General features: G+C 38.4%; 1 protein-coding gene across 1 annotated transcript in view; it reads right to left on the bottom strand.

Annotated features, from left to right (window-relative positions):
* The window catches only part of FBN2 (fibrillin 2), a 2449070-nt gene that overhangs the window by 645902 nt on the left and 1775169 nt on the right, over positions 1-27999 (bottom strand). The window contains exons 31-32 of the mRNA XM_044060803.1: positions 24993-25118; positions 1726-1848 (exon numbers count right to left, since the gene is read on the bottom strand). Coding sequence (XP_043916738.1) covers positions 1726-1848; positions 24993-25118 — 249 coding nt within the window. The remainder of the gene's footprint in view (positions 1-1725; positions 1849-24992; positions 25119-27999) is intronic.

The following is a 27999-nucleotide window of genomic DNA, read 5'->3' on the forward strand; positions in this document are numbered from 1 at the left end:
GCTGTATGATATTCATGGGATGGTTGCCATGAGACCTATGATTCCATGGAATGGATTGATCCCAAAGCTGGGCTTCTAGACTGCACTTCTGTCAGTATTCTCTGCACTTAGCATTCTACAAGTAGAATCTATGTCATCAAACAGCCAGGCCAGACTGACAGATATATCTGATAAACAAAGGAATGCACCGGAAAGGTACCCAACCACCAGCAAGCAGTTAAAATAAAACAATAAACAATAACCAAGGTTTCCAGTTCTTTTAGGTATGCAACTGGTGTTTGACAAGATGTAAATAACATTAGTTACACTTGTTCATTTTTATGAAGTACATTATTATTTTTAGGGATGGTTGAAGATTTTTTTTGTATTGTATAAGGGTAAAAGGTCATATTTGTGAAGGACAGTCATTTTCTATTGTTGAAGGAGTCCACTGATTAGGCTAGAAAATTAGGAACCAGGATAACCCAAGGATCTCAAAGTGCAATCAGTCAATGCAAATTCTGGTAGTTAGCATAGAGGATTAAAGCTCTGAATTGTTCACACATTGCCTTCTATGCCAAGGGTACTGGGCTTTAATCCTTTTATCTTCATTTTCCAACTGTCTAATTCTGAGCAAGTCACTTAACCAAACAGTGTTCGCGGGCTCCCCCTGAAAAGGTACAATTTGCCCAGTGGGCTTACCCAGACAACAAACAGATAAAATAAATGCTGCACCGGTGGTTTCTGTTTAAACAAAGTTATGTCACTTCAGTGCTTTCAGCTGAGCAAAGCATCAGAAATTCACAAACTAAGTGTGAAGTATTCAGTTTAAGGTTAATAGTACACAAATATTATATAAATCGCCTCTCATCATAAAAATAAACACAGATTGCAAATTAATATTGGATGCAAAATGCAGTATTTGGAGCAAATCTAGAGGGCCAGACATTAAAAGAAGTGTTCTTATGTCTGGATTTTGGGAAGATCAGCTTGAAACAAATTGTCACCTGTAAGAACTTACCCAGCAGTGTACTGACTGTTAGCTGAACAGCAGGTATAGAGTTCAAAATACACACAATACACTTACTGAGGGTGGGTACAGACATAAAAGCAGTATTTTGTCTCATTTTGGAACCTCATGCACTTGCCTGGCCTCTCCTTTTTCCTGTTCTGCCACACCTCTCAACTGTCCAGATTTTTGGCTCATATTTTTGGTCTGTTCCTCATAAAATGTGTGGTTTTCTGGCAAATCACTGAGATGACTTGAGGATTGTAGTCATTAAATAATGACACACGTTTGGGTTTCAGGCTTCAAATTCTTCAGAATATGTATGTTAAAGCAAACCTTGTTACTCTAGCAACTTTCTAAGTTTATAAGAGCAATATTTAAAACATGTCTCTGTTTTAGGGCCTTTGCCCCCCATTTTGTCGGGCTTTGTCCAGATTTCTTGCACTAAGAGGTTGAGAGGTACAATAGGGAATTGTCTACATAGATTTTCAGGCAGTGAAATAAGGTAGTTTTTTTACTACAAACAGGCAAACAAAGATAAGTGCTCACATCTTATGGGCCTAAAAAACTCATGATTTACACACATTTAAGTGCTGAACGTATCGTCTGAGATGAAAAAAATCTCAGAAGAGCACTACGGAAGAGTTATACAAGCTAAATATTTATACACACAGGAATTCTCCAAGCATTTTTAAACAGGCTTGTTCATCACATTTAAAATTTAAGTTCATACTTACCAATGCATTTGATGCCGTTCCCAACCCAGCCTTCGCTGCAGCTGCAGCTGAAGCTTCCTGGAATGTTGATGCAAGAAGCATGCATGTCACAGTTGTGAGCATTAAGCTCACACTCATCCACATCTGCAACAGGAATCAAGAGGAGGCAAGACATGAAATTCAAAAAGTAGTGACAGTCATAGAGTTTACATCTGTAGCAACATACATTCATAAAAAAGTCACAATGTAATTTTAACCAGCTGTTTATGTTAAATGCTAATAATGAAGAAATGAAAGATGACCATGTACGCACTTAAATGTTAATGTGAAATTACTACAGTTTCAGGGATGGCACATTAAATCTAACTATAGGCAATAAGACATTTTGTTTTGCTTTACTGTGTTTTGAAATAAGCAGGGTACAAATATTTTGTGAGCACCTGCTTTAACAGTGGATCTTTATGGGACTTCCAGATGTTCCATACTCATCACATAGTAGCCAAAGAAGAATCCCAAGCATTTCTAACAAGGCAGCACCATGCCAGCACAACCAACCAAATATCATTAAATCACATGATGAGTGGAGCAAAAAGAATGCATACTCTTCTTACTATCTGTTGTTCTGTTGGACAAAGACTGAAGGAAAGGAACTTATGGGATGCAATACTGCTCTAGGGCTCAGATTCTACTATTGGACTATATCAAATAGTAGTTTAAATCTGTGATAAATATCCATCAAGTGTATGCTGGTTAGGCAACCCTTTAAAACCCACTGAAGAAATTGAAAATATTAGAGATACCTCCTTGTCAATAAAAAGGTCATACATGGGGCTATAATGATGAAAGACTGCTTTATACAGTAACACCATAAGGTAATGAAAATTAAAATTTGCTTTGTATATTTGGTAGCAATTGTTCTGAATATGTAACATTTAACTAATGTTTACACAAAATTAAGCACATTTCTTTTTCTAGTACGTTCCTTAAAAGAAAGGTAAGTGAATAAAGGAAAGGCAGAATCTAAACCCTCCTCAAATGAATGAGACAGAGGCTTTTGCTTTCTTCAAGCTGTGGGAAAGACACAAAGTAATTCTTTCCACAGAAGAAAACACAGTTTGTTGTGTACTGCTAGCTAAAACATTGTAAGTAAAGTTTGTAGAGCAGTTCTACTATGAAATGTCTACTTTCTGAAATTTGATGTTCCAAAAGAATAGAAAAAAAATCCCCCTGAAAACCAAGCCAACTTGAAGAAGGGACAAATCTCCCTAAAAAGTAAGTAATTGCTGTTGCCCTCTTAAAATCACACCAGCAACAATTTCATATTGGAAACAGCATTCTGCGGTCCACCATTTGCCTTTTTTCTGTGGGCTACTGTCAGAAAAATATGTATTAGTGTATGTATTAGTAATATGCTTAGTGCATTTAAGGCTTGAAAAGGGTTAACACATTTATTCTATTTCATACTGCATAAAATCTGTACGAATTGCAGAAGCTTTCTAACCTTGTATTGTCATGAAATATGCGCAGGTATAATCTTTGCTTATGCTTTGGAAATTTACAGGGACGCAGGTAATTTCTGCTTGTGTCAGGAAAATAATGAATAGATGTATCACTTGTATTAGACTTAGAGAAGGAGTTCTGCTTGTGCTGTGAGAAAATACACAGCTGCAGAAGCTTTAGATAATTAGAACAAAGACTGCTTGAAAATATGAACTGCAATCAGCACTTGCTTGTGCCTAAGCTAGAAAAGTACATTGAAATGTAACACGTGTATTAGAACTACACAATAGAAGCTTGTAACGGGCTAGAGCCCACCAAGGCCAGGTTGTTTTTCTCAAAATGTTTTTCATAAATCCAGTCATGTCAGCAGAAAATCTGAGTAACATCTGCTGTAGAACAATACTGAAAGTTGTGTTTGATTACATCAACCATAGAAGGCAATGTCTTGTAGAACAGTATAAGAATAGCATACTTCCTGTTAGTAGTTAGTCATAATCCTGTATTTGCATGTTTTTGTCTCCTTCCAGCAAGTTATTAAATGTGCCTTATCTGAACCTTACGTGTATTGGTCTTTGAAGTTTTTTCCTTTGACAGATTGGTCTTTCGGACCGGAAACTCTCACTTCGCCTTGGATCAGACAGGTCAGGTGGCTTGAAATTGTACGGGGAAGAAACCACATTGGTTCTTCCTATTTGAAAAGCCCTCCAACTGAATTGTCGTACAAAAGAGGCCAGCTACTTTCTGATCTGCGACTGAAGGACGGGTTTTTCATGAACCAGGTGATCAATCATGAAGGCTCAGGTAAGGTGAATCTACTTTTTTCTGTTTTTAGATCAGGGACTAGATTTGTATTGGTTTTGTCAGGACTGTATTTTTACAAGTCAGGGACAGAAAACATTACTGTCTTGTCATAGATCAGGGAAAACAGAATAGGTAGGCAGTCATTCTGAAGTGACTACAACAAAATCCGTGGTACCACGTTAAAAATAAGGAGTTACATAATGATTAGAAAGGGTAGAACAAAATGGGTAATAATTGCACAAAAAGACCCCAAAATCTGCCGTTAACCAAAGACGCAAAATACATGCAATCACAGCGTGCTGATAGTATTAAATGCTATTCAAAATGGGATAATACAAAAACTGTGCCCAATAAACACCAAATACCTCTGCTAAAGTACTCTGTAGAAACTTGAATCCAAAAACAGTAAGCTGAGGTAAGGCTCAAGAGTCCAAACAGTTGAACAGGTAAATGAATCAGTCTTCAAATAGTAGTAAAAAACAATGCCTTCTTTAATGTCACACAAGCGCTTTCACACAATGCTTCATCAGGTGTATATAAAAAATAGTCAGCAGCACCTCTTTATATACCTTGAATTAACCACATGACTTACAAATCTAATTAATTTAAAGTTATATACTTTTTAAAAAACAAGTTAAGATAAATAGATAAATGAATATATGTAAATATGTTAATTCACAACTAATATAACTGTTCGTAGTATATATGAATGAATATAAAATATAATCTATATGTATTTAATTATATATTTGATAAAAAATACAAAAACATCATAAAAAAAAAAATATATATATATATATATATATATATATATATATATATATATATATATATACAAACAAATGTGTAAACAGGCTTAATACATAAATATATGCAAATGTATATAGTCATGAATACAACGTGGTCTATAACAACTGTATATTAAATTAGAATCCTACTTCCATATTTACCTACGTAGTCCCCTTCTTTTCAAAATGGGCTTAATGGGCATACTATCATTGAGTCCATGGCCATAATTGGCCCTCAACATAACTATCCATTTAGCCTCTACCTCTTCAGTTCTATCCCTAACATCCCCACATCTCAGACTCTCAAAGGTCCTGGAAACTATCATAAATTTAAACCTGTGCTGTTCTCCCTCTTTAGAAACATGTTTGGACAGGGCATTACAATCAGACTTCTTCCCTATATGATATATATGCTCTTTAATTCTCTCTCTTAGACTGCAATCTGTCTTGCCTACATAGAAACAATTGCTGATAATATTAAATGCTATTCAAAATGGGATAATACAAAAACTGTGCCCAATAAACACCAAATACCTCTGCTAAAGTACTATGTAGAAACTTGAATCCAAAAACAGTAAGCTGAGGTAAGGCTCAAGAGTCCAAACAGTTGAACAGGTAAATGAATTAGTCTTCAAATAATAGTAAAAAACAATGCCTTCTTTAATGTCACACAAGCGCTTTCACACAATGCTTCATCAGGTGTATATAAAAAATAGTCAGCAGCACCTCTTGATATACCTTGAATTAACCACATGACTTACAAATCTAATTAATTTAAAGTTATATACTTTTTAAAAAACAAGTTAAGATAAATAGATAAATGAATATATGTAAATATGTTAATTCACAACTAATATAACTGTTTGTAGTATATATGAATGAATATAAAATATAATCTATATGTATTTAACTATATATTTGATAATAAATACAAAAACATCATAAAAAAAAAAAAATATATATATATATATATATATATATATATACAAATGTGTAAACAGGCTTAATACATAAATATATACAAATGTATATAGTCATGAATACAACGTGGTCTATAACAACTGTATATTAAATTAGAATCCTACTTCCATATTTACCTACGTAGTCCCCTTCTTTTCAAAATGGGCTTAATGGGCATACTATCATTGAGTCCATGGCCACAATTGGCCCTCAACATAACTATCCATTTAGCCTCTACCTCTTCAGTTCTATCCCTAACATCCCCACATCTCAGACTCTCAAAGGTCCTGGAAACTATCATAAATTTAAACCTGTGCTGTTCTCCCTCTTTAGAAACATGTTTGGACAGGGCATTACAATCAGACTTCTTCCCTATGTGATATATATGCTCTCTAATTCTCTCTCTTAGACTGCAATCTGTCTTGCCTACATAGAAACAATTGCATAAACAACAGGTAGCAAGATAAACCACATGTGTAGTAACACATGTGCCACTAACTCTGATGTCAAAAACTCTACCTGTATCTGGATGTCTAAAATATAATTCCTTGTTAATAAATTCACACTGATTGCAATTACCACATGGTTTCGTTCCACTAGAACTAGTGACACTAACACTATCTCTATTGATGCATAACCTTCTTCTAAGGTTCTTTTTATTTTTAAAAGTAAACTGTGGTTTTGAACCAATAACCCTACTTATAACAGGGTCTGTCATTAATATTTTCCAATGATTATTGATGATATTGGTATACTTCCAAACATCCCTAGAGTATGAGATGTTAACATTCAAAATATTGTCCCTGTCACTTACTTCTCTATAACTCTTATCTGAAAAGTATGGTTTGGTTCTTGTCCCCCTCAGTTGTTGAACTTTCCTAAAACCATCTTCTATAATACTTTTCTCATAGCCTCTCTCTTCCAGATCATGACTTGTCTTAACAAGTTGCTTTTCAAATTCATCTTGCCTTGCACTTAATCTAGATGCTCTAAAAAAATGATTTTGAGCTACATTTTTGAATACATATCTGGGATGCATACTATCCCTTGACAATAAGGTGTTCACATGACATTCTTTCCTAAAAAGTCTTGTACTAATTGTGCCTGAACTCTCTTTTCCTATAAGTACATCCAAAATACTAATTCTCTCTTCTGAATAATTCAGAGTAAACTTCAAAAATTGTGTTGTGTTGTTAATATAATCAACAAAGCATAACAGATCCGAGGTTGTACCTCCCCACAAAATAAAAAGGTCATTGACAAACCTCCTGTAGAATAATACATTTTCACTGTATGGTCCATTAAATACATGCTCTGTCTCCCATGTCAACATAACAGCATTCGCATATGTGTTAGAGCATGAGTTCCCCATCGCTACTCCATTTTTTTGATAGTAAATCTGATTCTTAAATAGAAACACATTGTTCATAAGTACTAAACTCATCAATTCATATATTACTCTCATTTCATCATTATTAAAAAGACTTGTTTGGGCTATGAGTCTACTAAGAAACTCTAAACCCACTAAATTAGGAATGACAGTGAACAAAGAAACAACATCTAATGTTACAAAAGTGTAGTTATTGCATACAACATTTCGATCCATAAATACTTAAAGATCATTGAGAAATTGTTCTGTGTCTTTTAGGACAAATTTAGAATTCTCAATAATAGATTTCAACTTTTTGTCCAAATAAATCGAAATTGCTTCAGTGCACCACCCTCTACTTGAGACAATAGGTCTCATGGGAGGTCTGACAGGATTCTTATGAATCTTGGGCAGTCCTTGTATATGGGGTATGGTATATTTATTGCTAAAAAAGTATTTGGCTAGCTCCTTACATATGAGTTATGTTTGTTCTAAAAGTCTAATCTTCTTATTAACTGACAAAACCATCTCTTCAACATAGGGATAATCAACTTTCTGATAAAATTCAGTATTATGAAGCATCTCATTCATTAAAACATCATAGTGGTCCTTATCCAACAAAACTATATGCCCACCCTTGTCTGCTGGCCTGATGACTAAATCAGCATCATTCTCAAGCCTATGAAGAGCTTCGTATTCCCTTTTATTAAGATTGTACATATTATTTCTACTTGTCTTGTCATTATATGCCTTATATATATCATCTATACAAATCTGTTCGAACACATTGATTAGTGCTGTTTGTTTAGGTACGAAGGTGCTAGGTCTATTAAAATTAAAGCCATCATTGACTGAAGTCTGTTGAAACAAATATTTTAACATTAAATTTCTTGTAAACATTTTTACATCAAATACTATATCTGTAATACACATATTACTCGAAGGTATAAACGATAAACCTTTGGAAAGTACATTGACTTCAGAATATGACAAAACACGTTTCGATAAATTAGTTATGTAAGTCTTACTTGTTGAAAGGCTTTCTTTATGGTGTAAGTATTGTCCTTCACATCTTCATGTTTCCTTTTGTATCTGGTATTGCTCCTGCCCCTGTGCTGATATTTCTGCCCCTGGGAATCTCTCTGATTCACTGAAGTGTCCCTCATAGGAAGTGGAAAATTTAAACAATAATTACTTGAAGCTTTAAATTCTCTTGCCACCGAATGTTGCTCATGTTGCAGAGTGCTCAAGGTGTCTTTCTCAGCCTCCATGTGCACTTCTGCAGTAGTTAAGACTACCTTTCTCTTAGCACCAAGAATGGCGCTATGTTCCACTGACGAGAAACCAGTCTGGATATGGGTGTTGTCATCCAATAAAGTTTCAGGTTGGGGCATGACTCTCTCCTGTGGTGTTAGTCGTCTGCCATCACTGAAATCAGCATTGAAACCTATTATTGAGAATTCTAAATTTTTCCTAAAAGACACAGAACAATTTCTCAATGATCTTTATGTATTTATGGATCAAAATGTTGTATGCAATAACTACACTTTTGTAGCATTAGATGTTGTTTCTTTGTTCACTGTCAAAACCGGTGGTGGCGTGTTGCGCGCGCTTGTCGCCACAGCGTTACGCGTGTGCATTCTCAGTTAGTAAAGCGCCTACTGTGTGACTACATGCGTGAAATGGGCCTTCCTAATTTAGTGGGTTTGCTTTAGTGGGCCAAGCACAGCATGTAATGTCTACTACTGCCAATCATTAAGCCGGAGTTCGCTGCAGCTGCACCCCTAACCGGGAAAAAGCCGAAAGACACACACACAGAGTTTCTTAGTAGACTCATAGCCCAAACAAGTCTTTTTAATGCCTGCTCAACTTGGTCGACTTCTTTGAGTCAGTCACCAGAGCTGCGGATGAAGGCAAGGTGGTTCATACAGCCTACCTTGATCTGGCCAAAGCTACATTAGAGCATCTAGATTAAGTGCAAGGCAAGATGAATTTGAAAAGCAACTTGTTAAGACAAGTCATGATCTGGACGAGAGAGGCTATGAGAAAAGTATTATAGAAGATGGTTTTAGGAAAGTTCAACAACTGAGGGGGACAAGAGCCAAACCATACTTTTCAGATAAGAGTTATAGAGAAGTAAGTGACAGGGACAATATTTTGAATGTTAACATCTCATACTCTAGGGATGTTTGGAAGTATACCAATATCATCAATAATCATTGGAAAATATTAATGACAGACCCTGTTATAAGTAGGGTTATTGGTTCAAAACCACAGTTTACTTTTAAAAATAAAAAGAATCCTAGGAGAAGGTTATGCATCAATAGAGATAGTGTTAGTGTCACTAGTTCTAGTGGAATGAAACCATGTGGTAATTGCAATCAGTGTCAATTTATTAACAAGGAATTATATTTTAGACATCCAGATACAGGTAGAGTTTTTGACATCAGAGTTAGTGGCACATGTGTTACTACACATGTGGTTTATCTTGCTACCTGTTATTTATGCAATTGTTTCTATGTAGGCAAGACAGATCGCAGTCTAAGAGAGAGAATTAGAGAGCATATATATCATATAGGGAAGAAGTCTGATTGTAATGCCCTGTCCAAACATGTTTCTAAAGAGGGAGAACAGCACAGGTTTAAATTTATGATAGTTTCCAGGACCTTTGAGAGTCTGAGATGTGGGGATGTTAGGGATAGAACTGAAGAGGTAGAGGCTAAATGGATAGTTATGTTGAGGGCCAATTGTGGCTATGGACTCAATGATAGTATGCCCATTAAGCCCATTTTGAAAAGAAGGGGACTACGTAGGTAAATATGGAAGTAGGATTCTAATTTAATATACAATTGTTATAGACCACGTTGTATTCATGACTATATACATTTGTATATATTTATGTATTAAGCCTGTTTACACATTTGTATATATATATATATTTTTTATGATGTTTTTGTATTTTTTATCAAATATATAGTTAAATACATATAGATTATATTTTATGTTCATTCATATATGCTACGAACAGTTATATTAGTTGTGAATTAACATATTTACATATATTCATTTATCTATTTATCTTAACTTGTTTTTTAAAAAGTATATAACTTTAAATTAATTAGATTTGTAAGTCATGTGGTTAATTCAAGGTATATAAATGAGGTGCTGCTGACTATTTTTTATATACACCTGATGAAGCATTGTGTGAAAGCGCTTGTGTGACATTAAAGAAGGCATCGTTTTTTACTACTATTTGAAGACTAATTCATTTACCTGTTCAACTGTTTGGACTCTTGAGCCTTACCTCAGCTTACTGTTTTTGGATTCACTATTCAAAATGGGTTAATAAGTATGAATTTGACGGTAAATTAGAAAAATCCTCGCTTGTCAAACTTGTCAAACAGCTTAAAACCAATTTCAAAGGTCAGGTAAAAAAGCAGCACCAATTAGGAATTACTCAGGCACACAGGTAGATTGAGGAAGTAAACCGTAGGGAACAAAAAAATAATAAATCAAAAGCAATGTTTTTAGATAAGGAGGACAATAACTTAATAATAGTATCGGCCCCTCCGCCTCCTTTACCAGAATATGAAGCATGTGAACAGGTTAGTCCACTCCCACAATATCCTGCTGTCACTGAAAATAGAGACATTATGAAAGCAAAAACGTTTATTAGAGATCCCATCGAGACCAGGTCTCGAACACGGGCAGGTAACTCAAAAGAGGATATTGAATTATATCAAATGGGTAGGATTTCACGATCTATGAGTGAAGAAGAAATATGCCCACTTATAGAAGTACCTAATCCTCAGGCAGGGCAAGAAGGTCAGGACCCAAGTATTCTAGTGTATAGACCCTGGACTCCGGAAGATATCCAGAAAGCCACTGATGAAATTCCCCATCCAAAAGTTAATTTCAGAAAGTTCTTAGAAGATTTACAAGGAATGAGGCTGAGTTATAATTTAAACGGAGAAGAGGTAGAAAAAGTAGTCAGACAAATTGTGGGACCAGATTGGCACATGATTAGTGGCAACTGGAATCCCTGTGACGCTGCACTCAGGCCCCTCCCACATAGCAGCGCAGAGCTAGACAACAGAGTGAAAGGTCTTACAGACTGAATCTCTGAGAAATGGAAGCCTAGGGCAGACTGGACTTGCATTAATCAATGCATCCAACAAGAAGGTGAAACTATTGACAGATATTATGCCAGACTGTTAGAATGTTTTAATAACCATTGTGGAATGCAGGTTCCTGAAGATCAGACAAAAGATTCCCCATATGAGCAGCAGTTAAAGAATGCATTTTTGAAAGGCAGCATTGCACCCATAAGCAGTTTTATTACAAAGCACATAGTAGATCATCGTACAAGCAGGTTACAGTCATTACTTGAATATGCTAGGCATGCTGAAAGGCATTTTAATAGCAAAAAGAAAAAGAAAGCCCAAGTATTTTCTGTAGAAGATGGAGCAGAAGTTTATGTAGTACAGTCCGGGAAAAAGGGCAAGAGAAATGCCCAGGGAAACAAACAATCTGATCAGCGATCAGAGGACTTTGAAGGGCAAAAGAAAAGGGGTGAATGTTTTAAATGCAGTAAAAATGGACACTTGGCAACAGATTGCAAGAAAAACAAGAAGGCAACCATGGAAGATAAGGAGGGTGAGGACTGACTATATGATAGTCAAGAATCACTAGAAGGGGATAGCAGAGAAAGGACAAATGAGAATGAGATAGAAGGAGTAGAGGATGTGACAGAAGAAATAGAGGAAGTGCAGGAAGTTATGGATAGTGAAGAAAATGAAATATTGGATTTAGCTTTATTGAGCTTAGAGCTCTATATAGCAGACACAAAACCAGAAGTTACACTCTTGGTGGAAGGGAGGGAAGTCAAATTCTTGTGTGACTCAGGGGCATCACAGACCCTGATACATCCCTCCAAACTGCCAGAGAATTCAGTCACCTGATTACATACTAGTAAAAGCAGCTAATGGACAGCTGTATCGGGAGCCCCTCTCCTATAATATTGCAATAAATGATCCTGTTTCAGGATTGACCCAGAAAAGCAAAATTGTTGTTTCTGCAAAATGCCCAGTAAACCTCTTGGGCAGAGACTTTATGTAGCTATTTGGTATAGCAGTAGTTCTGACTATGCAGGGTATGGAAGCACAGCGACAAATTGATACCTTTGCAGTGCAATCAAAGGGTGAAATGTTCTATTGGTACAGCCAGGACTTGGTTATGACTGGTCCAGGGGCAGTGACCAAGGAGTTGATGAATGTAGCCATCAGCAAGTTCCACTCCCTTGACATTGATAAACAACATTTGTTGCACTGTACTCTGTATTATTGTAACACACCAGGACCTGATAAGGAATATGAGCAAGAATTGTTTAGAAATCATGCAAACAGATTGATATTACGTAATCTGTACTGGGACATGGAAGGGAACAGTGTAGCTAGCTGTTCATTGCCCCAGGAGTTCTTTTTGCACTCTATAAATCTAATCGATTACCACATGTTAGCTTAACTAAGGACAAGAATGTAAAATGGGTAGACTTAGGAGAAAGAGTCACGAGATGGGAAAAGCAGACAGAGAACTGTCAGAACAGGGAATACAAATGCAGAAGTTGAATTGGATAACTCAGACCCACCCAGCCGTGCACTTGCAGTCTAGCAAGGACAGCTGATTAACACTCCTATTAAAGGAGGAAGAGAATGCCTTACAGAATATACCAGAAACTCTTTGGTCAACAGGAAAGTCAGATTTAAGACTTATTCGTACAGCGGGACCAGTTACTATCACGCCAAAGTCAGCATTTAGACCACAGAAAAGACAGTATCCCTTAAGAAAAGATGCAAAATTAGGAATAAAACCTATTATATCAGCTTTACTTAAGGAAGGGGTAAATGTGTGAACATTTTTACTGACAGCCAGTACGCTTTTTCTGCTGTACATGTTTTCGAGCAACAGTGGAAAAATCGAGGAATGATAACATCTACTGGCAAACCTATTAATCATGCACAGTTTATTTTAGATCTTTTAGAATCTATTCAGTTACCTCAGAAAGTAGCTATTTGTAAATGCACAGCTCATACCAAGCAACAGGATAGGATTTCAAAAGGTAATGCGAGAGCTGATATAGCTGCAAAACAGGCAGCTTCAAAAGTATTTCTTTTGAATGAGGAATTACAACCCTCTGAGGATTTTAGACTTAGAAATGTTAAAGACAATGCAGACACTTACTATGCAGGCTGAGAAACAAAGATGGGTAAGACGAGGAGCAATTCTCGAAAAGGGGCTGTACATCTCTAAAGAAGGGAAACCGATATTACCATCTAATTTGTTTAGATATGCAGCTTTGTTGGGCCATGGGCAATGCCATGTCTCAACAGGGGGGATGGTACAGCTGGTGAACCGAGTGTTCACAACATATGGATTCTTAAACTACTCTAAAAAATTTTGTTTTATGTGCCATATTTGTAACAAACATCATGCACAAGGGGCGTTAAAGCCCAAGCGAGGGAGTTTCCCTACACCACCGTATCCATTTCATACTATCTGTATGGATTTCATAGAATTGAACAAATGTGAAAATAAGAAGTATTATCTTGTCATTGTAGATATGTTTTCCAGATGGGTGGAAGCCTTTCCGACCAAAAATCCAGATGCGGCTACAGTTGCAAAAATTCTTGTTAAAAAAATCATCCCTAGATTCGGCATTCCAGAAAGGATCTACAGTGACAATGGTACACACTTTGTAAACCAAACCATACAGCAGTTAAGTAAACATTTTGGTATTTCTTTAAAAAATCATTGTGCATATCATCTGCAATCTGCAGGGTTAGTTCAGAGGCATAATGGGATTTTAAAGAGTAAGCTAAGAAAGTTAATAGCAGAAACAAAGAGAAATTGGGTGTACTGTCTGCCCCTGGCACTGTTGAGCATGAGAACTGTTCCAAATGCTAAAGGATTGACTCATTGTGAGAAACTATTTGGAAGGGCTTATTATATACCTCATGCCCGCAGACCAGGAAACCGACTGTACACTAGCAGAGTATATGAGAAATTTGTTGAATTCTAAACATCTGTTGCAGTCAAATGCTGTTTCAGACAAAGAACAAACCAGACCATCAGAAGTGGCAGTGGCTCCAGGAACCTGGATTTGGCTGAAGACAATAAAAAGAAGAATTGGACGTCACCAAAGTGGGAAGGTCCATATCAAGTGCTTCTGTCGACACCCACTGCAGTCAAGATCGCAGAGCGTACCTCGTGGATCCACCTGATGCACTGCAAACTAGTTAAGAACTTTGAACTCGACAAAAATCTTGTCACATGTCAAGAGCAAAAATAGAATCCAGAAAAAACAGGAATGCAGAACAACCATTTCCTCAGAAGTATTGTATAATCATCCTGTTAACTGTACTAGTGACAATAATCTTTTTGTTGTGGCCATTCCTTTTTCCAGCCACACAAACTGAACTGAATAAACGTGAAGCATTACTCATAGACTGGCACCCAAACTTCAACACTTACCAGGCAATTAAATATGTGTATGCTGAGACTTTCAATGTTTCGAATTGCTGGATTTGCACAGCTTTGCTGACAGCATACGGGGGTTATTAATAACTGCAGTCCCCCTAGGGGTCAACGAGACCTGGGAAAACTTGATTTATGATACCTCAACCGTTACATCACAAGATAAAATAGCATTGCACTTGTCTACTCCACAAAAGGGAACTGTGTGTTTTTATAAAAATTATACTGTTCAGGTGGGTTGGAGCAATTGCAATGTGACTGTTCCTTATAAATGATACACTCAAGCTAACAATGCAGGTTCTTATTGTAATACAAACTATGATTCATTTTTTTGAATTGGTGCACAAAACAACTGATGAAGTAAAACATGATTCTGTTCTTTATAAACAACTGTCTATAATTTATAGAAAAATGTTTCATGCAGGACAAGTGTATATTCATAGTAAAGTTACTACTAAAGTAGAGGATTGTTATTTTGTATGTGGTAGGAAAGCATACAAGTGGTTACCTGAGAATTGGTCCGGCAGTTGTTTTTTGGGCTACCTGGTTCCAGCCATATGACACACTGCAGTCTTACCTCGAGGAAAAATTCGGAATGTCCTAGAGGTCGTCAAGAAACCCATCAAGAAACCTGTAAATCCAGTGGGGCAAATCGATGCGTGCTGGAAAAACCATCATTCTATAGGCGATAAACTGACACACATGGACTTGAGTGACGGTGTTATATCGTGGGCAGGCATATCACCAGCATATGAAGCAGTGAAATCGATCTGGGAGCTGAGAAAACTGTCTAAACTTCTCAAAGTAATGAGCAATGCAACTTTTTCCGCTCTCGAATTGGTGACTGATGAACTGAATACCATGAGAGCTGTAGTGCTTCAAAATCTCATGGCTCTCGACTTCACCCTAGTGGCGAGAGGCGGTACTTGTGCTTTAATCTAGGAGGAGTGCTGTTCGTATATTCCTGCGCATAAACACGGGATAGACAATCACCTTGAGGTAATTCAGCAAGTGTCGGCCATGACCAAACCAGGACCAAACCCACTGACAGACTTTTTCCAGAAATGGTTTGGGGGTGGGGTACTATCCTAATGAACATCCTGATTGCCATTTATGTAGGAATGATCCTTCTGGGAGTATGTGTTTGCTGTGGCATCACCTGTATGAAAAGACTGATTAAAGACGTCATAGACATGTCAGTTTCTGAAACTTTATATCAAAGTACTGAGTTTGAAGAACTGTTAAAAGATTGAAAATGCTTTCATAAGTTTAAACTGAATGACTCTCTTAACTGCAAATCCTAAGTGGGAAGAGGTTAGGAGAAGAAAAAAAAACTGTTTATGCTTATTTTGAAAGTAGAATAAAAGTATTAAAAGGGGGGAAATGTCAGAAAAATATGTATTAGTGTATGTATTAGTAATATGCTTAGTGCATTTAAGGCTTGAAAAGGGTTAACACATTTATTCTATTTCACACTGCATAAAATCTGTATGAATTGCAGAAGCTTTCTAACCTTGTATTGTCATGAAATATGCGCAGCTATAATCTTTGCTTACACTTTGGAAATTTACAGGGAAGCAGATAATTTCTGCTTGTGTCAGGAAAATAATGAATAGATGTATCACTTGTATTAGACTTAGACAAGGAGTTCCGCTTGTGCTGTGAGAAAATACACAGCTGCAGAAGCTATAGATAATTAGAACAAAGACTGCTTGAAAATATGAACTGCAATCAGCACTTGCTTGTGCCTAAGCTAGAAAAGTACCTTGAAAGGTAACACATGTATTAGAACTACACAATAGAAGCTTGTAACGGGCTACAGCCCACCAAGGCCAGGTTGTTTTTCTCAAAATGTTTTTCATAAATCCAGTCATGTCAGCAGAAAATCTGAGTAACATCTGCTGTAGAACAATACTGAAAGTTGTGTTTGATTATGTAAACCATAGAAGGCAATGCCTATACTGTTGTATAAGAATAGCATACTTAGTTTATAGTTTCATAGTTTAGTATTAGGGTATCTGCCCTGGGGCATTTGCAAGCCTAGCCCTAGAGATGTGGCTTTCGCCACCCCATGTAGTGGTACTAAGGTGTATAGAATAAATTTAGAATACTGTGCCTTTTTCTAGTAGTGACACATTGAAGACCCCCTTACTTATTAAAAATTAGTTTACTGTGCCTCTGTCAAGTAGCGACACAGGGGTGACCCCCGGGGTAAACCTACAATCTCCCATCCACTCATCAAGATTTCGCTTGAAGAGAGTCAGTGAGGGGCTCTGCCTAACATGGACTGGGATTTTGTTCCAGAGTATGGGAAGCCTCTGAGTTATGAATCTGTCCCTCCAGCATGTTCTATTCATGTTTGTACTGAGGTTTAAATCTTTGGCTCTCGTGGTTCTTATGGATTTGGATTTTTTGAGGTGGAGCATGTCCATCAATTCCTGGTTGGACATGGCCTTGTAAGTCAGGCACAGATCACCTCTGAGCAGGCGGTATGCTACTGAATAGAGCTGGAGTTTCTTTAGCCTGGCAGCATATGACATATGTTGGAGACCCTTGATCCTCTTGGTGAGGTACTTCTGGGGTCTCTCCAGCTGTTGTAAGTGCTGGGTGAGGTACATACCAAATGGGGCATTGTACTCAATCATGGGCCTGATAAGGGAGGAGTACAGGGGCACAATGACCTCCTTTGATCTGGATGTGAACCCCTTCATGATAAGGTGGGCAAGGTAGAAAGTCTTTCTAACCACTTTGGCAACGTGGGTGTCAAATGAGAGGTCACTATCAACTTGGGTCCCCAGGTCTCTGATTACTTTTTTGGTACTCAGTGGGTTACTGTCTATGTGATAATTTGTGGGTACTTTGTTTTTCCCAAAGGGGATGACTATACATTTCTTGGCATTCAGTTTAAGGCCATGATTCCGGCACCAGTTGTCCGTTTCGGTGAGGCCTTTCTGTAGGATGTATGTGTCAGCTGGTGTATCGACTATGGCACCTAGTTTGCAGTCATCTGCGAACTTTGTCAGCCACAACCCTCTCATGTTTGCTTTCACATCTGAGAAGTAAATGCCAAACAAGAGGGGTCCCAGGACAGAGCCCTGTGGGACACCACTTGTGACTGGCTTTGAGTTTGACATGGCTCCCGCAATCTTGACTTTAGGGGTTCTGTTCTTTAGCCAGTTTGCAACCCATCTTGTGACATATGGATATACATTTAAGCTGTTTAGCTTATCTATGATCCCCGAGTGGGGTATTGTGTCGAAGGCTTTAGCCAAGTCCAGGTAGGCTATATGGACTGCCTTGCCCTCATCAATGGCTCTAGTGACTGTTTCGAAAAAGTCAACCAGGTTCAAAAGGCAGGATCTGCCCTTTACAAAGCCGAACTGGGTGGGGTCAAGTGTCTGTAGGTCCCCAATGTCATTGTTTATGAGTTCTATAATAATTCTTTCCATAGCTTTGCAAACCAGGCTGGTCAAGCTTATGGGGCGGTAGTTCCCAGGGTCTGTAGTGGAGCCTCCCTTGTGGAGTGGGACCACTGTTGCTGTACGCCAGTGTTCAGGTACATATCCTGTAGTAAGGCTAAGATTAAATAACATTTTTATATGCGGGTTTAGCTCCTCTTGGAGTTCACGTATCACGCAGCCGGGGATACCATCATGTCCCATAGATGCTGTGTTTTTTGCTTTGCTGAGGGCAGTTCTCACCTGGACATCAGAGATGACAGGGAGGTTACATTCAGCTGGGATGAGTATTTCTTCTTTTGGAGGTGAGGGAGAGGAGAAATTTGCACTGAACCTGTCTGCCAGAATGTTGGCAATATCTGTGGGTTCAGTAAATTTTTTGTCGTTGTGTACTAACTCTGAGCATATCTGAGAGTTTCTGCCCAGGTTTCTAACACAACTGAAGAATGCCTTGTGGTTATCTTTAGTGTCCTTGGTGATTTTTTTCTCAAAGTTGGCCTTGGATGTTTTTATGAGAGAACGTAGCTTTCTACTAGTGCTGATCAGAGATGCCTTCCCTTTATAGGATTTTGCTCTGTCTTGCAGTAGCTTCCTTCTTTTGTTATACAATTTGTTTATGGCTGGGGTCCACCAGACAGGACGTTTTCCTTTGGTGGAATGGGTCTTGGTTTTATTTGGGATTGCACGATCCATGCATTCTTGGAGATGTCCGTAGAAAGCATTTGTGTAGGATTCAGCATTGTGGGATGTGGTTTCCATTGGCCCTGTGGGCTTAAATGATACCATCTCAGTCTTGAGAAGTGTAAAGTCGGCTTTTGAGAAGTTTCTCACTGTAGTCTTTTGTGCTGGGGGTGGAGGTGGTAAATGTATATCCAGGGTGATTAGTTTGTGGTCAGATCTCACCAGTGAGGGAATACTTCTGGTGTGGAGCATTTTGTCCCCATGTTTGTGATGATCAGGTCTAGTATATTATTCCCCCTTGTGGGAGAGGTGACTAGCTGTTCCATTGCATTTGAGTTTATGAATTCCAGGAATCTTTGGGCTAGGGTGTTAGGGCTAAAATAGTGCACCCAGTCTATGTTAGGGTAGTTGAAGTCTCCCAATATGATGGTATTTGGTGAGACATTCATATCTTCCAATGTCTTCAGCAAGGCTGAGTGGGGTTCTTGAGATTGGGAGGGTGGTCTGTAACATGCAACCAGTTGTATAGCAGTTTTGCCTACGGTTAGCTGCACCTGGATGGCCTCCGATGCTTCATGAGTTGCCACTAACCTGGAGGTGTGGGTATTCTTGATGAATATGGACACTCCCTCTCCCTTTGTGGTTCGGCCCAGGTTTTGGGGCTGAAAAGCATGATACGAGGTAAAGCCTGGTAGCTCTGGGGTGCTCTCAGGAGCCTTAAACCAGGTCTCGGTTACAGTGCAGACATCAATCTTCTCCATACTGAGGAGTGCTTCGAGGGCCTGCATCTTGAGATTTAGACTTCTGGCGTTGAGCAGCATTACCCTTAATTTTTTTCCATTTTTGTTTTCTAAGGAGGTGGGTTCGTCTTTTGAGCCTTGCCTAAAAAAGGCAGTATGGGGGTGGCAAGAGCCTTAGCCAATATCCGGAAGCCCAGTGGTGACAGGTGCAAGTCGTCCCTTGCGAAGCAGCGTGGCTTGTCTAGCATGTCATCCCAAGCAGACAGACATTGGATCCCCCTAGAATGACACCAGTAATTGAGCCAATTATTAACGCTGATCATCTTTTCTTTGTATTGTGGCATCATTCTTGGTGAGGGCAGGATGCTGCTCAGGGTCAGGGTCATACCAGCCTGGGCTACATAATCAGAGAGCTCCTCTATGTCTCTTTTCATGTAGTCCAAGGAGGTACGTCTCAGGTCATTCACGCCGGCATGGACAATGATGGAGTCATATTTGTACGTGCTTTTGAGTGACCTGAGTGCGTGTGTTATATGGCGGATCCTAGCCCCCGATAGGCAGCTTACCGTTAGCCTCTCCTTGCTCAGCCTGGTAAGTGGGACGTCAGTGTGTCTGACTATAGAGTCACCTATCACTAGTGTATCAGGCATAGTGTTTGAACTTAAGGGCTGTGATTTATTGACACACCAATTTATTGAAGTATGTGTTGCATGTGTTATGTTTTGAGGTGGTGGATTTTTGGGTGTCTGCTTTGGGAGCCTTTGTTGTTTTGGTAAGTTTTTTAATAGAGCCTCCAAGTATGTTTTTGTGTTATTATGTGCTTTATTTGCAGTTGGGTTAGGTCTATGTGTGACTGGGTTTGTTGTGTGTGTGGTTACCTTCTCCTCCTGTCTGGTCTTGCCAGTCCTGAGTTGAGAGGGCTCAGCCTCCAGTTTGGCTATATAGTTGCATCTCTCACATGTATTTGTGTTTGTTGGGAGGAGGAGAGGGTTGTCTGTATACATGAGACAATTATAGCATTGTCTCAAGATTCCCAGATTAACCAGCTGAACAGGAGAAGATGCTAGCAATCCACCACTCGACATGCTAGAATATTATAAGAGAGTGCTGTGCCTTTAAGAGAAGTGGTTGGGGTGGTAGGTGGATGTAGTGCTACTTGAGTTTGAGAGTGCTTGCTTAGAAGAGAAGCTTTGAGAACAAGTGCTATGCTTATAATATAACGAGTAGACTGGTTATTCTAAGAGTAGAGCTTTCTAAGGGAAAATTTGAAGAGCAGACTTGGTGGAGCCAGAAAAAGTTTAACCATGTTTAACCGGCGCTGCGCTATGCGCACAATCGCGCAAAGCCGTGCAAATGCGGATTTTAAACAGGGAACTTCAAAAGAGCTAGAAATGGTCCAAAACAACCAATTACTACAGCTCTTGTGCTGAGGTCACTCCTTCAAGGACAGATAGGCTGCTCAAGGCTCCCCACTCCCACTGGTGAGCAAAGAAACTTCTTTCTTATACAAGTAAGGTAATGGACAACACAGGAACTATACCACAGCCCAGAATACAGCAAAGCCTGTAAACTGGTCTAAACTAGTCGGTGAGAGGCGGGAAAACAAGGATTATTTTTTTGTTTTTTTTTGTTTTTAGATAGAAAACACCCAGAAATACAGAAGGCAGCAATAAATCAATTACACAGGCTAGCACACTTTAGTGGGCAGCCTCAACAGTTAAATTAAACAAACAAACAACAAATTTTCGATCAATTTTCGACCAGGTAAAATTTTAAGTGCAGATACTATATAATGCAGCAAGCAGTTAAAAAACAGTATAAGCTTGTTTAAAATAAGCAAGAGGAGGTATTCCAAGTAAAAAACAGAAAAAAAATACTTAAATCTGGAAAGTAGTCACTTTTCTCAGTTCTCTGTAGCTAGGACCACTCTGCAGGACCACGTGGAGCTGTCTCTGAGTAGTATAGCCAGAAAAAAACGGTCTGAGGTGTATTTTAAACAGGGAACTTCAAAAGAGCTAGAAATGGTCCAAAACAACCAATTACTACAGTTCTTGTGCTGAGGTCACTCCTTCAAGGACAGATAGGCTACTCAAGGCTCCCCACTCCCACTGGTGAGCAAAGAAACTTCCTTCTTATCCAAGTAAGGTAATGGACAACACAGGAACTACACCACAGCCCAGAATACAGCAAAGCCTGTAAACTGGTCTAAACTAGTCAAGGAGAGGTGGGAAAACAAGGATTATTTTTTTGTTTTTTTTGTTTTAGATAGAAAACACCCAGAAATACAGAAGGCAGCAATAAATCAGTTACACAGGCTAGCACACTTTAGTGGGCAGCCTCAACAGTTAAATTAAACAAACAAACAACAGATATTTGATCAATTTTCGACCAGGTAAAATTTTAAGTGCAGATACTATATAATGCAGCAAACAGTTAAAAAATCAGTATAAGCTTGTTTAAAATAAGCAAGAGAAGGTATTCCAAGTAAAAAACAGAAAAAAATACTTAAATCTGGAAAGTAGTTGCTTTTCTCAGTTCTCTGTAGCTAGGACCACTCTGCAGGACCACGTGGAGCTGTCTCTGAGTAGTATAGCCAGAAAAAAACACTCTGAGGCGGGTTTTAAACAGGGAACTTCAAAAGAGCTAGAAATGGTCCAAAACAACCAATTACTACAGCTAGTAAGATGGACCTTTTAAGGAGAAATTTTATTTATCTTTTCTTGGTGAGGTGCTGAGCTTGGGCTCTAATAATATGTTTTTTAGGCTTCTACCAGATGGTGAGAAACTTGACTATACTGTCCCTACCATTCCTACTCAGTGTAGTATAAACAGACACAATACTTTGAATCCCCCCTTGCAGTCCAGTCTCTAAATATACTTCTGCCAAGGTTCTATCAACAGGGAAAAAAGGGAAAAAGTGTCTTTGCATTTCCTACAGATTGATGCAACTGTGGCAGTATTTTATCTCGGGATCAAAGGCATGGAGGAGAGACTCTGGAAAAACATGACTTGTAGAATAATACATTATATGTACTTCACCAGCATGCCACATGAACCATCAGTATGCCTGTTACAAAACTTTAGCTATCTGGAATCCAATGAAGACCTGCTGTTATTACCAGGACTGTGTATTGTACAACAGATAAAGTTTTTCTTAGTGCAAAATAACAGCTGTGAATACATTTTTAAGTCAAAAGGATCAAACTGACAAATTTTTCAACAAGTGCAGGACTTTGGCACTTGTTAATTGTCCACAGGGAAGCCCAAGATGTTTCCTTTTTACTAACACCCTCAAAATTCTCCACAAAAAAGTTATAAGCAGGCAGCAATATAATAACTGTCTCTCAGAAAGAGCAGGAGGAAATGTAAAGAAGATTTACAGATGGTTGTATTAAAATGATTCCCTCAGACAAGTATTTGGTTTCCATGCAGAAGTTGGTAAATCAAATATCTTGTGGAATTAAGCAATATGATGGTCAGAACCGCAGATACAGAGTCTTTAATTTTGTTAGTTTATATGCCATAAAATTACTAAAATGTTTTCTGTCTTGTCTGCATGATACATTTCAGTGGTGTTTAAACACAGTTTTCTGATGGAGTAACTTTTCAGCTCCATAGGAAAAATTAAAATAAGTTTCTGTTTGCAGCACTTGGTAGCATATTAAAATGTTTTATGCAGAGCACTGATTTCTCTCGGACAGGAAAAAATGTGTCACTTCAGTCATATAGTCTGCCTTAGTGGGTCTCGCCTGGTGTTCCTCCTTTAAAATAAATATTCCCAGATGATCTACTTCCCCTGTGTTTTCTGTAATCTGTGTATGTTCTATGCAAGTTTAGTGAGAGAGAGAAAAATGTTATGATCTCCCTCAGTTAGCAATGTGGATGCACTGCTATTAAAGGACCCCCTTGTCACATCTCCCACCACTCTGTATACTGCAGGTAAAGGATTTGCTCTCCCCCATCTGCTACCAGTATTTATTCTGCATGGCTGTAATTCCTAGTAAATTATTATGTCATGTCATAGTAAATTATTACATCCAAATCACATTCTTTGCACTTGATAAACTGCTAAGCCCTCAGCCTTCCTGACTGACCACAAAACCTGGTACTATTTCCTTTTTGACAAAGTTTCCCCTCTATATGTGCTAAGATGGAGTTCTTGTTTTCCTTTGTCATGACATCTTTTGCTCTGTAAATGCAGAAATGACTCAGCCACCACATCAGAGTGCTTTTGCTGCAGTTTTTACCAAATGATAGCTACCTACCACAGCTGCTCCATCTTTTTTGTGCCTTCCCATAGCTGCTCCATCTTGTGTGTGCCTCTTCTGAGATGGGGTTTCCAGTGTTGGACAAAGTGCTACTAATAGGTCTTTCCTAAACCCTTTACCCATGGTAACACTTCTTTCATCTTATAGTTGGCACAGTGCCTGGACAATGCACCCTGGAATTCCACTGACACATGCTACTAGTTTCTTTTTTTAAAGTACTTTCAATGCCTTTACATACTGTGCCTTGCAGAAACAGTATAGTCAAGGTCACTCTTTATTAGTGACTAACAGTAACTACCCCTAGCTTTACCAGGGATTAACAATAGTTTCACTCATGTTATATTATATTCATGGGTTTATGCCTTAGGGAGTGAATTTCCTGATACTGCTCCTGGCCCTTTCTCTGGGAATCACATTATTCCCACTTTTTGTCTCTTACTGTTTATTGTCTTTCAAATAATCTTATGATGCACACATGATCTACACTCTCTGTGTCGTCTGATGAGATGAGTGCCGTGAATTATGATTTCTGCAGTATTTTGTTGGTCATGACTATTAGTTGTAGTGTCTTTCCAATGTTTACAAAAGAAAACTGAGCCAACAACTGAAAAGTGAAAACAACAAAGCTGGAAAGTCAAATAACCGATCTGCACAAACCCTGAATCACTCCAATGCAAAATGGAATGACTTTTGGGTGTCAATCAACCTCTCCATTCCCTCTACATTATTATTATTATTACCACAAGGTCAAGCAATGTGGGAGAAAGGAGAAATACATGCATTTCTTACCACTCCTTGGAAGAAGTGTATTTCATTTTTTTTTAATTTTCTGTGCAAAATATGTATTTTGTTTTGTATCAATGTGAATCACTCTTTAAGCAGTTCAGTCATCTGTGTCTGGAGTTTTGTAATTCACCCTTTTCAATTTCCTGCTTATCACGTGGAACATCGTACCCTCTTCTCCATTTCATGTTCATCCATTTCCATTGCAGTGCTTACAAATGATTATAGAGAGTAATAAATCATTTTGTGAATCTGAAATTTACATGGCTAGTGCATAATCCTCAAAACATAACAGTATCTCTGCCAGAAATGGCATAGTTGTTTGAATGGTCAGAACATTTTACATCTGATTACCTGAATGAAAAGCCTACAGAACAAAGTCAGAAATGAAGAAAATAAAAACATACCAGTGCATCCTGTGCTCCCCTTCTTGACTATATATCCATACTGACAATGACAAATGAAGGACCCCTTGGTGTTCTCGCATTCTCCAAACATGCAACTGTTGGGGTTCAGGTCACATTCATTTACATCTGTAAAAGACATACTGTGATTACAGCTATTCAGTGAAATGTTACAATAACTGTCTTGTAAAACAACAATCTACAAATGTATAGCTTCCCATATCAATAAATACATCAATTTTGTATGTTAACACAACAATCCCTTCTGCAGAGCATTTGTTACTGGTAATATGAACTAGGATAAAAGAGATATACAAGTCATAATCTGCTGCACCCTGGCTAAGCTGACATAACAAATATAGCTAGTGTACTTAAAAAAGCTGTACTGCAAGTATTAATATTACAACATAATAAAACATTATTTAACAACACTCCCTGCAAACATTTACTTTTTAAAACTTTGTTCTTTGTCATCTGACAATGAGAAAACCTTTTTTCTCTCCATATGCAACAGGCAATTTACATGAGTGGTAAGATTCTTTCTGAGCTGTAGGGAATGTCTGTTGGTCTGCCCACCTGGTTTTCCATCCAATCATTGGCACTACATTTTTGGAATGCACATTTTGAGGTTACATATGGCAAGAGGAGAGATGTCCATCATCTAGATGGCTTGAACAACTGGGAATCCTAGTCCATTAGAGGCCCAGAAGAATGGTAATATTAAGTGAATGTATGCATGTTTTTACTCCCCAGACACCTGCAATATGGTAAGCATGCAGTTGTTCATTCAGCAGGTATGCTACTTCATTAATGTCTGGCAGAGGGCGATAGTAGAGTACAGTGAGTCTCCTCTCACTTCTCTACAAGTGATGGAAGAAGTTCTGCTGATGTTCATACTACTATTTGCCTACCCTGACTTCATTTGGGAAGTCTTCTTGCATCCAGGGTTAAGCCTTAAACCTAGGTAGATGGCTCCACTGAAGTACCTGGAAAACACCTTAAACACTGAATAGTCTTCCAATACAATCCCTCTGCCATATGAACACAGTTGGAAGTAACCTACTGTGTCCATACTGTATACATGAATGTTAATATGGTAGAGGGAGCACTCAGGAGGACTACATAATTTCAGATGTGCAGATAGGTTAAGAGAGGAATCACTGTACTTAGTGTCATAGGGGTTTCAGAAGTACATGTATCTTCAAATCTCTGTCAGACTTGGTCTACAGTAGACAGCTCATGGGGTAACACCAGACTGGTTAACCTGCTACTAAACCTTCACATAAACAATAGAATAAGATGGCTCAGCCAGTGACATAGTGCCTGTCTAGATTATGGAAAAAATTACAATTCCAAAAAAATGCATGTTTCTGACTAGTTCTGAGAATATTTGATGGTTTATGAGCAATAACAAATGCAAACATGGGATGATATTATTTAAGCTTCTTAGAAGATCAATAGGTTGTGAGCTTGAGGTAACCATTTAAAAAGTTGGGATGAGCCAGTCCTGAAATGCAGAAACAGAATGGCTGAAAAAACAGACTTGTATATACCACATCTCAGATGGCCATTTCTTTGGAATATTTCCCTTTCTCGAGGTATGGTAATATTGGAATTGGTATATATAATTTTACAGAGTATGTTGTGCTTGCCCCCCACTTGGGGGTGGTGCAGGAGGCCACCTGTAAAAAAGAAGTTTAAAAGAGAAGCTCAGAGTATGAGATTTGCTCTTCTCTTGTAGTTCTTGTAGTTTTTTCAATCTGTCAGTATTTGGCATGATAGTGTTGTCCTTTCCATAGGCAGCCTGAGCATGACATTCTGAACTGTGAACACGAGTGCATACACAATGTTATAAGAATGTTATAAGAATATTATTATATATATATTATAGTATTATAATATTATTATATTAATACTTTTATGTTGTTGGAGAGGTATGAAATTCTCTCTCTCCAATTGCCTATTTCTGGTTGGTCTTGTCCCCTCATTTGTCCCCTTTGACCCCCAGTAAACGTCTTGTCTAACCTGTAGGATGAAGTTCCTTACGTAACCTAGATGTAGACTTATAGATGTGCAGGGAAATCTTAGAGTCTAACCTGTAGGTTGAAGTTGCCTATGTATCCTAGGTGTAGACTCATAGCTGTGTAGGGAAATTCTACGGTATCCATTTCCTCAAGGAAGATTATGACAGTAAGCCAGCCAACAGACATATAGGTAGAGAAAAAATTGAAATACCATGAGAGAATGGATCCTAAAAGTGGTACCGTCTGTGGTGTTTGCCTATAAAGATCAAGAGATATGCAGAACCACTTATCATAAAAAGAGCACATATCCCCCAGCTGTCCATCTCCTCACAAACATCTGCAAACAGCCATTGTGTAGAATATGGGCTATGGTTACATGCATTTTATCTACTACATCTAATCCCACTCTTCCCAAAAGCACACACGTACACAGACAAACACACACACACATATACACACACAAGCATGTACACACACACACACACACACACACACACACACACACACACACACACACACACACACGAGTTTATGCAGACATACCTACACACATGAGCATGTGCACACATGCATATATGAGCAGATGCAAACAGGCACATACATACTCATACATAAGCACGCACACACGTGTTTATGCAGACACTCTCACACACACACACACACACACACACACACACACACACACACACACACACACACACACACACACACACACACACACACACACACACACACACACACACACACACACACACACACACACACACACACACACACACACACACACACACAAGTAAGTGCACACAGACATGAGCACATGCACACACACACACACACACACACACACACACACACACACACACACACACACACACACACACACACACACACAGCCACATAACACACAAAAGTTATAGTTTCCAATAACCACTGAGACATTCTAACCATTTCTGGTGAAATACAAGGTAACAATTTTGCACTCAGAT

This window comes from Protopterus annectens, chromosome 2.part0 (genome assembly GCF_019279795.1).
Source record: "Protopterus annectens isolate FY-2018-M chromosome 2.part0, PAN1.0, whole genome shotgun sequence".
NCBI lineage: Eukaryota > Metazoa > Chordata > Ceratodontiformes > Protopteridae > Protopterus > Protopterus annectens.